At 49.3% G+C, this 13,915-nt stretch overlaps 1 protein-coding gene across 1 annotated transcript in view; it reads right to left on the bottom strand.

Moving 5' to 3' along the window:
• Window positions 1-13,915, bottom strand: part of IL16 (interleukin 16) — a 69,193-nt gene that overhangs the window by 16,132 nt on the left and 39,146 nt on the right. The window contains exons 6-10 of the mRNA XM_028089412.2: window positions 8,438-8,511; window positions 7,660-7,876; window positions 7,128-7,245; window positions 5,014-5,146; window positions 1,372-1,459 (exon numbers count right to left, since the gene is read on the bottom strand). Coding sequence (XP_027945213.2) covers window positions 1,372-1,459; window positions 5,014-5,146; window positions 7,128-7,245; window positions 7,660-7,876; window positions 8,438-8,511 — 630 coding nt within the window. The remainder of the gene's footprint in view (window positions 1-1,371; window positions 1,460-5,013; window positions 5,147-7,127; window positions 7,246-7,659; window positions 7,877-8,437; window positions 8,512-13,915) is intronic.

Raw genomic sequence — 13,915 nt, 5'->3', positions numbered from 1 at the left:
ACCCACTCTCAGCACCAGGGGCCGGCCACACAACCCTGAGAGGCCCTTTCCTCTAGTGGAAACAGTTCCAGGTGTCGCTTTCCTAGAATCAGTGGTTATAGGAATGGGAACAGGCTGAGTCCCAGCCTCTTGCTCAAATTCCAGCTCATTCTGGAAGGCCAGGAGAGCAAGGAGAGCCCCATGGAAGAGAATCGTTAACCTTAGGAGAAAACCAAGATCAGCCAAGCTCACAGTTCAAATCCTCTTTAAAGAAAAAAAAAATGCTTTTGCTTCATCCTGGCCATAAAATAATGCATCCTAATTAGAAAAAAACTCAGCCACAAAAAGGAAGAAATGAAAGTGAAAATTCACCTGCAGGCCTATCAGCTGGAGATAACCACTGTCGAAATTTTTGTGAGTTTCTCCGTTATATTTTCCTGAGCATAAATGCATGTTGAGTGGGTAGAGATGATAGAACACGGTTGAAATAAAATTTTGTGGCCATTCCTTTCTTTGAACATTTGCAGGCAGTTTAGCCTCCTTGTCAATATTTGCACGTTGTTCTATCATATGCTCCATGATGATGTGGCCAATGCCCAGCAGGAGCAAATAATGCCCAGGCACTGGAGTCAGCTAACCCGGTTCCCGTGCAAATGCTCTGTGCACTACATAGAGTGATTATGGGTAAGAGAGCCTCTCAGGGCCCCACCTTTTGGGGGCCTAAGTGTGCATAAAGGGCCTCCTGCGTGGCTCACTCAGTTGAGCATCCAACTCTTGATTTTTGGCTCAGGTCATGATCTCAGAGTGGTGAGAGCAGCCCTACTCGGGGGTCTGAGCCCAGGGAGGAGTCTGCCTGTTCCCTTCTCTCCCCCTCTGCCCCTCCTCCTCTCTAAAATAAATAATTTAATTTTTAAAAAAGAAATGTGCGTCAGAATTATATGTGAAGATCTGGTAAAATAATGCATGAATTAGCCCATGTGTCTGACATTAGAAGACCTTAATAAAAGTTAGATATGATATTATTAAATATTAGTTCTAAAGGGTCTATTATAATTATCTTGGGGTTGAAACCTCAAACACGTACGGAGGCACCTGTGCAAATGGCAACCTGGTCTAACAGGACGGCGAGGACTCCTGGCACATGGCTAGCCGGGAGAGTGCCTGCCCACTGAAAAAAATTCAAAATCAGATGCTTCTGTCATCCTGTGCCTCCCAAACAAAGCGAAAATGTGAGCCAAGCTTAGCTGGTGGGCTGCTAGCTTTCAACTTGTGTCCACGTTTATCATGCTTGTCCATGATCACTCGTGTCCCTGAGGTCGAAGGCGAGTTAATGGCTAAACCTTAAGCTAAGAAGGCAAAGATATCCAAGTCGGAGCTCACTGTCTCCCCTACCTTCCAGACTCCACTGATGCTTCTCCTTTCCAAACTTGACGTTCTCCACAGCCTGAGCCACAGCTTCTTTGAGTTGCAGTTCAGACACCTAGGAAATATGAGTCACCTGCTCATGTAAAACAGCAGAAATGTCTTGCATTGGGCTTTGTCATCATTATGATCATCATCGACATCATTGTCCTCACCATCATCACCAGCATCACCATCCCCAAAATCATCACCACCCCCATCATCGTCATCACCATCATCACCATCATCACCGACATCACCATCCCCATCATCATTTCACTGTCACAGGTCACTAATCACCTTAGATTAATAGTTAAGAGTATAACTCTTGGAACCAAACAGACTTATGTTCAAGTCCTAGTTCCTCTGCTTTCTAGTTGTGTACCCTTAGAAGTTACTTGACCTCCTAAGCCTCAATTTCTTCTTCTGTACAATAACAATAATATAACCGATTTCCCAGTGAGGTCAGAGGGTTTTTAAAAAATAAGCCATTTGACACCAAAAGTACAGGCAACAACAATAAAAATAGATGAATTTGACTATGTCAAAATTAAGATCTGTTCATCAAAAGACACAATCAACCAAGTGAAAGGCAACTCATGGAATGGGAGAAAATACTCGTATATCTTATAAAAGATTATGATCCAGAATATATAAAGAACACCTATAATTCAACAACAACAAATCCAAACAGCCCATTTAAAAAATGGGCAAAGGACTTGAATAGACTTTTCTCCAAAGAAGGCGTACAAATGGCTGGTGAGTTCGATATCACTCCTCACTGGGGAAATGCAAATCAAAACCACAGTGAGGTATCGCCTCACACCCATAACATGACTGCTATCAAAAAAAAACAGGAAACAATAGGTGTTGATAAGGATGTGAGTGCCGCTGCTATGGAAACCATATGGCAGTTCCTCAAAAAATTGAAAATAGAATCATCATATGGTCCAGCAATTTCACTTCTGGACACATACCCAAAGACGATGAAAGCAGGGACTCAAGTAGATATGTGCACACCCACGTTCACAGCAGCATTATCCACAATAGCCAGAAGGGTCCACTGGCAGGATAAGCAGATAAACAGACTATGGTACATCCACACAATGAGATATCATGCAGCCTTAACGAGGAAGGAAAGGCTGACACCTGCAACCACGTGGATGAAACCTGAAGACATTTTGCTAAGTGAAACAATTCAGTCACAAAAGGACAAGTACCGTATGATTCCACTTATGTGAAGTACATAGGGTCGTCAGAACCACAGAGGCAGAAAGTAGAATGCTGGTGTCCAGGGGCTGGAAGGACGGGGAAACGGCAAGCTGTTTAGTGGACACAGAGTTTCAGCTTAACAAGACGAAAAGCCATCTGGAGATGGACGCCTAGCTGGGGCACAAGGAGAATTTCCTTCACGCCACCGAACTGTACACTTAAGACGGTGAAGATGGTGAATGATGTTGGATGTATCTTACCACAATAAAAATAATAATAATAACAATAAATCATTTAAAGCGCTGGGCACAATATCTAGCAAACGGTCAACTCTCAGTGCAGGGAGTTAGTATCAGCAGCAGTCCTGCCAGGTCAAGACCACTCCCCCATCCCAGGGCTGAGGAACGAGAGGCTCTCAGAGGTTAGATGGATGTCCCAGGTGTCACTGAGAGGGAGGAGCAGAGCTGGACAGAACCAGGCATTCCACTGCGTCTGCGCACTGGACTCCCCTGTCTGTAGTGCCCCTGCTTCCTGCCCTGGCTGTCCTTTCAAGACCTGGCTCTGTCTTCTGGGCCATGGGGACCCTGACTCCCTCACCCCCACGGCTCTCAACCCTCATGGCCTCTCTGTGTTGCGTGCCCCACCCCTGCAGCCAGAACCAAGGGCCACAAGGCCAGGGGCCCCAGCCTTGACCCCACACCCAACTCTTACTCCCCTGCCCTCTCCCCACGGTGCCCAGGGCAGCAAGAGACACTGAGGCCGCTTTCTTTTCTTCTATCTCCAGAGGTTTAGACAAATTACTTGTCTGCCTTCGTAGAAAGTTTGCTTTTCTCTAGAGTGCTCATCCTCAGTGCTCCACAGCGGAAGAGAGCTGGGTCTGAATCCCACTACACAAGGTGCATGTGGATCTGGCCTGTGAGTCCATCTCTGTCCTGTTTCCGTGGGGGAGTTTGGAGTCTGTTAGTGAAGAGCATAGGCTTTAAAGCCTAGCTTCTTCACATACCAGCTCCACCATGAGCCAGGTTCCTCTTTCCCTTCTAAGCCTTGGTTTCCTACTCTGTGACTTGGAAGGGAGAATCACACTGACCTCAGATGGCTTTTCAACAACTAAACGCAATTGTGTATGTCACGTCTTTCAGCAAAGATGCCTGGCACGTGCAAGGATTCCACAAATAGTGATGGTGAGTATCACCAGGTTCCCCAAAGGAACCTCACCGACGCCCACGGCCCCAGCTCCCGAGACTCACTCCAAACTGGACCCCATGCACCAGCCATTATCAGCCCTGAATCTAACTGCCTACGGACACCCCACAGGCACCTCAATCTCCTTATGCCCCACATGAGACCCTTTCTTCCCTCGCAAGCACCCCCCTTCTCTTCTCTATGTTGCTGGTGCTGCTTCCAACCCGAAAACACCCCAGTCATCTGAGACCACACGTGCCCCGGGCTCATCGGCCGACAGCACGACCAGTTCTCCCCGAGTTGCCCCCGTGCCCCCTTCTCCACCCTCTCTTCACATCCACTGTGCAGTTTAGGTCCTCGTCATCGGTTTCCTTCCTCTCCCAGACTCCAGGCTGCACCCACCCCGCCCCGTCCTCCACCCTGTCCTCCACTGCACCATCAGTGGTTAAAAAATAAAAGCTGAACATACTCCATCTACAGCCACAGTAGATGGCTCCCCTAGCTCCTCACCTCCCAGAATACGATGTGAGCTCTGAGCACCCCGTGGGAAGCCCACTGTAGTGTCGCTCCAATGTCATGCCCACCTGGATCCTTGGCCTCTCCCAGTACCCACATCCCAGCCCCCCGAGAACCCGCCCCTCTCCTTCTATGACAGGTCCCTTTGTGACTCTACAAATGAAGTTTGTGTCCCCACCTCATGGAATGTCCTTCCTCAAATTCTTTGCCTGGAACAAGCTAACTTCTGGTATTTCTTGCTTGAGCCAACCTTCCTTTCTGTATCTCTCTATTCGCAGAATACTTATCACTCCGTATTGCAATTATTTCTATGTCAGTGTCTCTAGCAAGACCGTGAGCTTCCGAGGGCAGGACTGTGTGCAAGGGCTTGCTCAGCTCTATCTGCTCAGGGCTGGACAATGACATAATGGGTCCCCATTAGATGCACGAATGAGTTGACTGATTCCTGGCATCACTAGCAGGGGCGCTGGGTCTATATTTTCCTGCCCTCGAGCTTGTAACCCAGCTGCAAGAGCTCCCCTAAGCTCATGCCAATTGCCTCTGGTGTCTAGGAGTTTGCCAGTGGACCCCTGCTGCAGACACGTGTTATTACACTCGGAACAGGGTCTTGGAAATTCAAGTCCAAACCCAGCCAGCATCACCTGCCTTCATCTATGTCTTGTTCAAAGCTGAGTCCTGAAAGAGTGAGCCTGGGCGCAAGAAGATGCCCCGGTGGCGTGTTACCTGTGGGTCTGGATGACGGCTGACGATGATGGGGACCGGCCCGGGACTGCAGTGACTCAGGATCGCGTAGACTTCATTGAGAGTCATGCAGCGCACGGGGGAGTCATTGATTTCCACGATCTCGTCACCGAACCTGTGAAAGCATACACAGGAAGCCGTCAGCAAGCTAACCAATGTGGCTTTCGGACGCTCCCCTCCCGGAAGTCCCACTCCTGGCAGGGCTGTTCGATGAGACCTAAAAATTACACCAATAAGTAGAGTTCTTTTGCCACCTGACTGACCCTCAGAGGAGGACAGACCAAAGCAGTGCCCTGCTCACCCCCTCACTGCGCGGCCACAGTGTGGGGGATGTTTCATACCCAGGGTGGGGCAACGTGAACAAAGTTTTGTCTGTAATCTTCCTCCTCCTTTTCTCCCATTAAAACTACGCCTAATCGAGATTGACAGTGTAGGTGAACCAATTTAAGCGATTAATCAATTAACCATGATTTAACCTATCACAACTGTCAGGCTTCAGCGTTCCCATCTGTAGAATGGTTAGGAGGAAAGATGGACGCTTTGTGTGCTAAGAGGTAAAGAAGAAATAACCATACTGGGGAGCAGCTGAAGTCCTTGCAAAAAGAAGTAAGGAGAGAAGGTATGGAGCACATTCTTATTGTAGGACGGGAAGTGAGTTATGGAAAATTCAGATTTGTTCTGTTACATAACCAGAAAAAAAAAAGTGAGGTAGAAAAGAGGGATGCTTCCATACACAGAGGATGGTGCTATCCAACCCCCTTGTCTCACAGATGGGGAAACTGAGGCACAGAGGGTGAAATCATCTCCTCCATAAGACCTAGCTTAGAGTTAAAAAAGCTTTTTCAGAAAGAGGCCAAACAGTAAGTATTTTAGGCTTGGCAGGCCACACTCTCTCTGTCACAACCACCCAACTCTGATGCTGTAGCATGAAAACAGCGGCCACAATGTGTCAACAAATGAGTGTGGCTGTGTTTCAATAAAACTTTATTAAAAAAAAAAAAAACCAAGCAGATGGTGGGCCGCGGTTTGCTGAGCACCAGCCTGGCTGATCATCGGCATGGCAGGGATTGGAACACAGGGGTCCTGGGACTGATGTCACTGTCCCCCACGCTGCGGTCTAGACCACAGCCATATAGCCCCACATGCCAAGGAAAGCAGAGGCTTGCAGAACAATCCCAACCCAGCTGCAGGTCTGGGAGGGAGGACTCTCTGTCTGAAGGGATTGGGGCTAAGGCAGTTGCTGGAACTCTTATTGTGTCCCAAGCGAGAACACAGCAGCTCAGCAAATCAGCCATCACTGCCCTGCTCGTGACAACGGCAAATCCATCCCTAACTCGAAGCACCATCAAGACGCTGCCCTGAGCATGGCTTGTCCTTGCATACACTGCAATTGTAGGAAGGAAAACCTTGAAAAATATGGCAAAACTCTCCTGATGTAGCAAAACCCAAACCCAGGGAGAGAAGATACATGAGCTGGAAGTATTACAACAAGTTAGACCGGATAAATGTTCCCGGACCCCAGTCACTTACTGGAAAGAAAATTTAGATTCGGGGCTCCTCTTGGAAGTTCTTTGTACCAAAATAAGTCTGCAGTGCCTGCCAATATTTTGTTTCTGCCATCAAGAAGCTGAGTGAATACTACTGATTGGCTTGGTAAGCTTCTTTTCCCATACAGGGTACACAGGCAAACCTCACCGGAGCTCCTACGGATGTCACTATAAATTCCGTATTAGTTAAATCAGAATTAAAGTGTGGTCACTTCGTGTTTTCTGTTTCGGACTGGAATTCCCTGAGATGCTGCCTCTTGCACTGCAACGTGCACACAGATCCCTGAGGATCTTATTAAGTTGCGGATTCCACTCCAGGAGGTTTGCTGAGAAGCCCTAGATTATGCATTTCTAACAAACTCCCAAGTGATTTCAATGCCAGTGGTCCAGGGACCACAGTCTGAAGAACAAGGCTCTGAGGCACCCTTGGGTCATTCTAAATATCTCGTCTCCAGATGAATCTCCTGGCCTTCCAAGGAATTCCTTCCCTCTGCTGTAAATCAGGGTGTTTTTGTTTTTTTTTCCCTGACAACAGAAATAAGGACATACCGGAGCCGTCCATCCAAATGTGCCACAGATCCGGGAGAGAGCGTGTGGACGAAAATGCCGGAGATGCACTGGAAGTAGGGCACACTGCACAGACCGATCCCCAGACCCACGCCAGCCTCTGCCAGGGAGAGCGGGAGAGAGCACAGGGGGCTTGTGACCGGGCTTCAGAGGACCTCAGTTCTCCTGCCACAGGTAAGAGCTCAGGTGCCCGAGGGGGAGCGCCCGCCCCAGATCTCACAGTGTACGAGCTGCTGCAGTGAACCCAGCCCTGCTCCTCAGTGCGCAGTGTTATGTGTGAGACTGGTGCTTGCCTTGCTTGGTCCTATTGTACCCACTGCACCACAACACCTAGACTGAAGGTGCGTGGAGTGTCCTGGGCTTCTGCCGACAAAGAGAGGAGCGGCCACAACTTCTCGCAGACAGCACCCTGCCCTGTCCTTGGACTGACTCCAGATGAGAAAAGTCTCGGGGACCCCTCAGTGGTGGGAGGCCCCGGCAGGAGGGCGGCGGAGGAGGGGCGCTGCCACCCTACCTTTCTGCAGAGAGACCTCCACCATGACCCTGTAGTTGGGCTTGGCCGTGCTGGAGGGGGGCGCGGGGCTGTCCAAGCCGAAGGAGCCGCTGTCCTTGGTGGTACAGGTGCTGGAGCTCAGGGAGCGGCACAGCGGGGCAGACAGGTGGCTGCTCAGGGAGTGGGGGGCCGTCAGGCGGGTTCTCACCGTGAGCGTCAGGAGCCCTTTTTTGGCTTGCTGCAAGGAAGAGATCATGTGCTGGAGTGCTCAGCAGCTGTGTGTGCCAACGTGTGTGCCCACACGTGTGCATGTGCCTGTATGTGAATACATGCATGCATGCCCACACATGTGCATGCATGTGCAGTATAATCAACATGCATCTGCATGTCTCTGTACAGATATGACACATCACGTATATTAACACATATGCATGTGTGCACACATGTGCTGGATGGATAGAGTCTCGAACTGATTACATGGAGACTTAAAAACATCTTTTCGTGGTTGCCTTACAAACCTCAAACAGATCTGGAAATACGTCAACATAAAGACATCGAGCGTTTTAAAACAGTTCTACAAATCTAAAATAGTGGAAACACCCCTACCACAATCCTGATTACACTTGTATTTTCTGAGCCAGGTCTTTTTTTTAACACTGTGCCCAGACCCGCTCCAGCGGGGCGCCCCACGTCAAGGATCCCACAGTTTGAATTTGCAGATTTGAGTGAAGGAGGGTCATGCTTGGTTCCTTTGCCCGAAGCCCTGGAGTCTGGCAATGTACTGATAACAAGCGGTCACCTTGAACTTCTGCAAAGCATCCTGATGTGTGAGTCCGGCCATCGATTCACCGTTGAGTTCCAGAATTTCATCCCCTGTCGGGAGAGCAGAGACGAGTGTGGCCCGGTGAGGGGCGTCCACGCACACAGCCCGGGAGAAAACCTTCCCAGCCCGGGGCTCTCCCCCTGCGGGGCAGGTGGGCAGCAGTGACCGGCCTTCTGTGGCCCTTCCTCTCTTTGGGGGGCAGATCCAGCATCCTCAGCTGGCACACAAGGCCCGGCCTGACCTGTCCTGCCCACCTTGGGTTCAGCCTCTGCCCTCCTGCCTCCCTGACCCTCAGGCCACGTGTTCCCAGGACTCATTCCCAGATGCCTTTCCCACAGCGTGTCTGCGTGCAGAGCTTGCTGCCCCGTGTTTCGTCACCACAGTGCTCTGCTCCCACCTCCTTGGCCCGCCTCTCTCGCAGCCCCTGATGCCTTTATTTCCCGTGTCCTCCACTAACTGTCACAGCAAGGCCCGTGGGTGCTGACCCGTGACTCCGGCCTTTTTACTGCAAGCCATTCCCTCCCAGAGATGCCTAATAGACTCATTTTTTCTGTATCCGGAAATCCACTTTTACGGGGATGGAAAACCCATGTCTCCCCTGCACTAAATGTATTCAACACACAAAGAAGGAGCACTCGCTCTGCATCCAGCGCTGCGCTGGGCATTTCAGATGCGAGGACGGTTCCCCACGCAGACTCTGGCCTGGTTGTTCGCAGGTGAGTCTGCTGCCACCTCACTCTGGGCCCCGTGCAGATCAACCCGCCCCTTCTCTCTGGTTGTTTGCTTTTGCCTTTGTCTTTGGCGGTCTGAAGTCCCACCGTGATGTCCCAGGGTGCTTCCTCACACGGAAGTTTCATGCCTTAAAATGATTCTGGAAAACGCTTAGCCACTATCCTGTCTCCCTTCTTCCACGCTGCCCTTCCTTTCTAGAACTCGTCTTCCTTCTGGTCCTGCTCAGCCTCCATGTTTCTCTGACGCTCACCCTGTTCTCCATCGCTCCGTGCGGCCTGCTGGACAATGTCCAGCTCCCCGACTCTCCTTCCAGCGGTGTTTCATCTGCGGTTTGAGCTGGACACTGAGCTTCTTATTTCGATGACTTGCCTTTTGCTCCCTACAAGATTTTGTTCACCGTGTTCTGTTCTTTTTTTGTTGTTCCTGTTCCCTCTTTTACCTTTTCAAAGATCTCTTTAAACATAGCAATTCTAAGGAATACAAAGATACTAATGCAAAAGGGATACATGCACCTCTATGTTTATTCACATCACTATCTACAACAGCCAAATTATGGAAGGAGCCCAGATGTCCACGGACTGATGGATGGATAAAGAAGAGGTGGTGTATATACACACAATGGAATATTACTCAGCTATAAGAAGAATGAAATCCTGCCATTTGCAACAACACGAATGGAGCTAGAGAGTATGATGCTAAATGAGATAAGTCAGTCCGAGAACGAAAATACAATATGATTTCACTCATATGTGAAATTTAGGAAACAAAATAAATAAGGAGAAAAAGAGACGAACCAAGAAACGGACTCTTAACTGTAGAGAGTACACTGCTGGTCACGAGCAGGGAGGCGGGTGGGGGGGATGAAGGCACGATGAAGGAGTGAGGAGCACCCGGTGAAGCATGGAAGTGTTGAATCACTCTATCATATGCCTGAAACTAATGCAACACTTTGTGTTAACTGGAATTAAAATTTAAAAAGAAATTAGAAATGCATAACAAAAAACAGTAATTCTACAGTGTCTTTTAGATTGTTCTGTGATCTTGGGTTTTCGCGGGCTAATCCTCCCGTCTGTCATTCCCACTGATGCTCACTAATAAGGGATGTTTCCCCACTTCCTGTGGGGTCTTTGTGTCGAACTCCTTTTTCTGGGGCCGGTTTTTCTCGGGGATTCCCGAAAACCCCAAGCTGCTGGGCAGGAGCATTTCCTTTATCGCCAGGGGCCAGCCCAAGGCTTTCACTGCTTCAGGACTAGCGTTGAGGTTAGGGTCTCAGCTTGGGGCATCCTGTAGTCAGTAGGGCTATGAATGTGCCCAGGACACACCTACATGATACAGGCTTGGGTCTTCCTTTGCCTGTGGGGAGACGTCTTTTACCTCACACCCAAGAACCATGGGCAAAGTGAGGTTTCCTCACTGTTTCCCTGGGGCCCGATGGCTTCTCACAGGGCAGCTCTGTAGTATCAAGGCTTCATGCGGGTTCTCAGAGGTTCCCAGGGACCCAAAGCCACGTCTCCTGACCTGTGTGGGCAGCTAAATCCTGGTCCTATGGGCACCAGCTCCACGGACCCCTACATCATCAACTCCTAAGTCTGCCATACTTCAATTCAAAGTTTAGGGGAGCTGCTTTATCCAACACATCTATGTGTTGAAAATAAAGGGTGCAAGTGGGCTGGACAGAGGATTCAAATCAGCGTCATCTGTGAAGCTGCCAGAATTAGACCCAAACTGAAAGAACCCATCCTTATACTTAGGAGAGTCCAAGCAGAGTAGAAACAGACAAATTTAAAAAATAATCAATATATAACTAATATGTCTGAAGGAAGAACAGACAAAGAACATATTTCAGAAATGAGCATTCTTTTTTTTTTTTCTGTCATGGACAAGAGATTGATTGATTGATTGATTGATTAAAAGAGGTGAGCCTCAATGAAGCTCTGGGTGCACCATCAGTTAAATGCCTTCCTCTACTTATGTTTTTAAATTGAAGCACAGTTGAGAGATCCGTTTTAGGTGTGCATCATAAGGACTGGACAATTATATACATTACAAACTGCTCACCAAGATAAGTGGGGTCGCCATCTGTCACGGCCCAAAGTCACGACAATATCATTGACTGTGTTCCCTATGCTGTATTTTCGTCCCCATGACTTCTTTATTTTACAACTGGAAGTTTGTATCTCTTGATCCCCATCACCTACTTCACTCCCCCTTCTCCTCTGGCAACCCCAGTTTGCTCTCTGAGGTCGAGTCAGTTTCTGTTTTTGTTGTTGACGTTTGTGTGCTTGCTCATTTGTTTTGTTGTTTAGATTCCACATATGCGTGAAATCCTATGGTATTTGCCTTTCTCTGTCTGACTTATTTCACTTAGAACAATACCCTCTAGGTCCATCTGTATTGTCACAAATGGCAAGATTTCATTATTTTTTATGGCTGAGTAATCGTCCATTATATATATGTGTGCCATATTTTTATCCATCTATCCATCGATTGACACTTGGGTTGCTTCCCTATCTTGGCTATTGTAAATAATGCTGCAGTGAACATAGGGGTTTATTTCTGGAGAAATGACCATGCTTAATGACATGATGGGCTGGACTCTCTTGTCAACCCTAACAGAACTACATAGCCCAACTCTGGGCTCTTTGGAGAGTCCTGGCCCTTCTTTGGCCATATCTGGTGGAAAGTGATTAGCCTCAGTTTTGCCAAATAAATCTTACACAATCATTTTTTGGGGGAAGGGTTATGCAAATAAAACATCGTCAGCCTTGATCTGTGAGCCAAAATTTTGTTGCAACCGGATGTACCTCATGAACTCAAGGGCAGATTCTAAAACTTGACTTTGAAAGCGATACAACAGGTGATACGGTCAATCATTTGAGGCTAGAATCAGGGACTTTAGGTAGACTAGCTGAATGTCTTTCCCGCTGAATTTTTATGATCGCTATTAACGAAGGAAGACAAATACTCAGGAGGGATAAAGAAGCTTGGCTCAAGGAGGCTTGCATTCTGTAAAGAATACAGAACACAGTACCCTTTTCCTTGCCATCTCAACTCCTCCCCCACCTTTTATTTAAACACAGAAAAGCACAAAAAGATCATCAAACACTGGCACATTCACCAGATTCTGATTTCACTTTTCTCCCTTTGTCTCATTGATCCCTCTTCTTTACCTGCCTCTTGATTTAGCGATTCCCCTAGAACCGTGCCTCCGCCCTCCCCTCCCTCCCTTATTCCCTCCCTCTTTCACCTGCTCTATAACTCAAGTATTTTCCGGGGGTCCAGACCCCCAGATCTACACTCAGCCCAGCTCCCTCCGGGGCGGGGCGCCGCGTTCCCCCGCCTGCAGTACAGCTCCACCTAGTGGCCGCCTGCATGCCTTGCCCTGCACGCTGCAGCTGAAACCAAAGCGTCTTCCTTCGCCTTCCTTGTCCTCCTCTGTCACCTGGTCCTACTGCGAGTAAGTTTCCTAGGCCAGGAGCATTTTCTCTGGCCTCCCTTCACGCCCGCCTCCAGGGAGGCTGTCTCCTCTGCACCTTCCTCCTCCTAGAGAGAGCGCAGACCCTAGAGAGCTAGAGCCTTGCCTGCCTCTGGTCTCCTGCTAGCCCACTTCATCCGACACCCTGCTTCCCGAATCACCTAAGAACCTGGCCATAGCTGGTCCCTCCCAAATTATAAAAACCTTCAAAGGCTCCCCACTGCCCCCTCCGTAAAATCCGTACGCCTTATCTTGCATAACGCTGGTGTCAGCAAACTTGTCCTATGAAGGGCCAGAGAGAGTAAATACGGTAAGCTCCGCAGGTCACGGGCCCTCTGTCACACTACACAAGACAGCCGTCACAAGCACAAAAGCAGCTTCAGGCCACGGGTAAGTGAGGGAGCCATGCACGTGGCTACATCCTCCCAAAGCTTTTCTGCGGGTCCTGAAATTTGAATTTTATGCAGTTTTCACTTGCAACAAAAGATTCATAAATTCCTTTGACTTTTTTCCAGCCATTTAGAAGCATGAAAACTACTCTTTATTTGTGAGCAGCACGAAGATAGTTGGCGGGCCGAATTTGGCTGGAGCTTACCAACCCTGCCCTAAACAAGTTAGGTTCTTAAAGGGGGTCAGGCTCCCAGCACAGCATACAGAAACTGGCGGAGAAGGGTGGGGACACTGTGAAATCACCTCTCTCAAGCATCCCGTGTGGAACCCAGTGTCTAGCCTGCAGGGGCTGCCCTCGGCTCGAGGGCTGCCTGCCCCTGAATTTCTCCCCCTGGTTGAAATTTGGGAATGCCCTCGGGCCAAGCCTGTTGTCCAACACTCCAAAAGTGACTTTGGGGGGCCGTCGGGGTGGGGAGAAAACCCCAGCCCTCCAGGATAGGAAGACAGGAAGGGCTCTCAGGAGGCAGCTCTGCTCCCCAGGCCCCTTAACCCTCAGGATGCAGGGGCTTCTCCTGGCCCCAGGAGCTGGTGGACTGTGAGCTCTTCAAAAGAGAGATCATACCTGATCATCCTCTCTATTCCTAGAGCCGAGAGCACAGCGGCCTCACCGAGAATGTTGCTCAGACGCATTAGAAGTACAGGGCCTGGTTTCCCTGTGGTTGCGGGTCAGGGAGGGCAGGAGGGAAGGGATGGGGTGGCAGGGGCATCAGCAACAGGGAGGGGCCCTTGGAAAAGAAGGGAAGGGACGCAGACAGCTCAGGCCTCCATCCCGGGCCGGCTACAGGACCTGGACTGAG

This window comes from Eumetopias jubatus, unplaced genomic scaffold (assembly GCF_037043125.1).
Source record: "Eumetopias jubatus isolate StellerSeaLion01/CBP00866 unplaced genomic scaffold, mEumJub1_p1.0 scaffold_7, whole genome shotgun sequence".
Taxonomy (NCBI): domain Eukaryota; kingdom Metazoa; phylum Chordata; class Mammalia; order Carnivora; family Otariidae; genus Eumetopias; species Eumetopias jubatus.
This window is presented reverse-complemented; position numbering and strand designations above follow the sequence as displayed.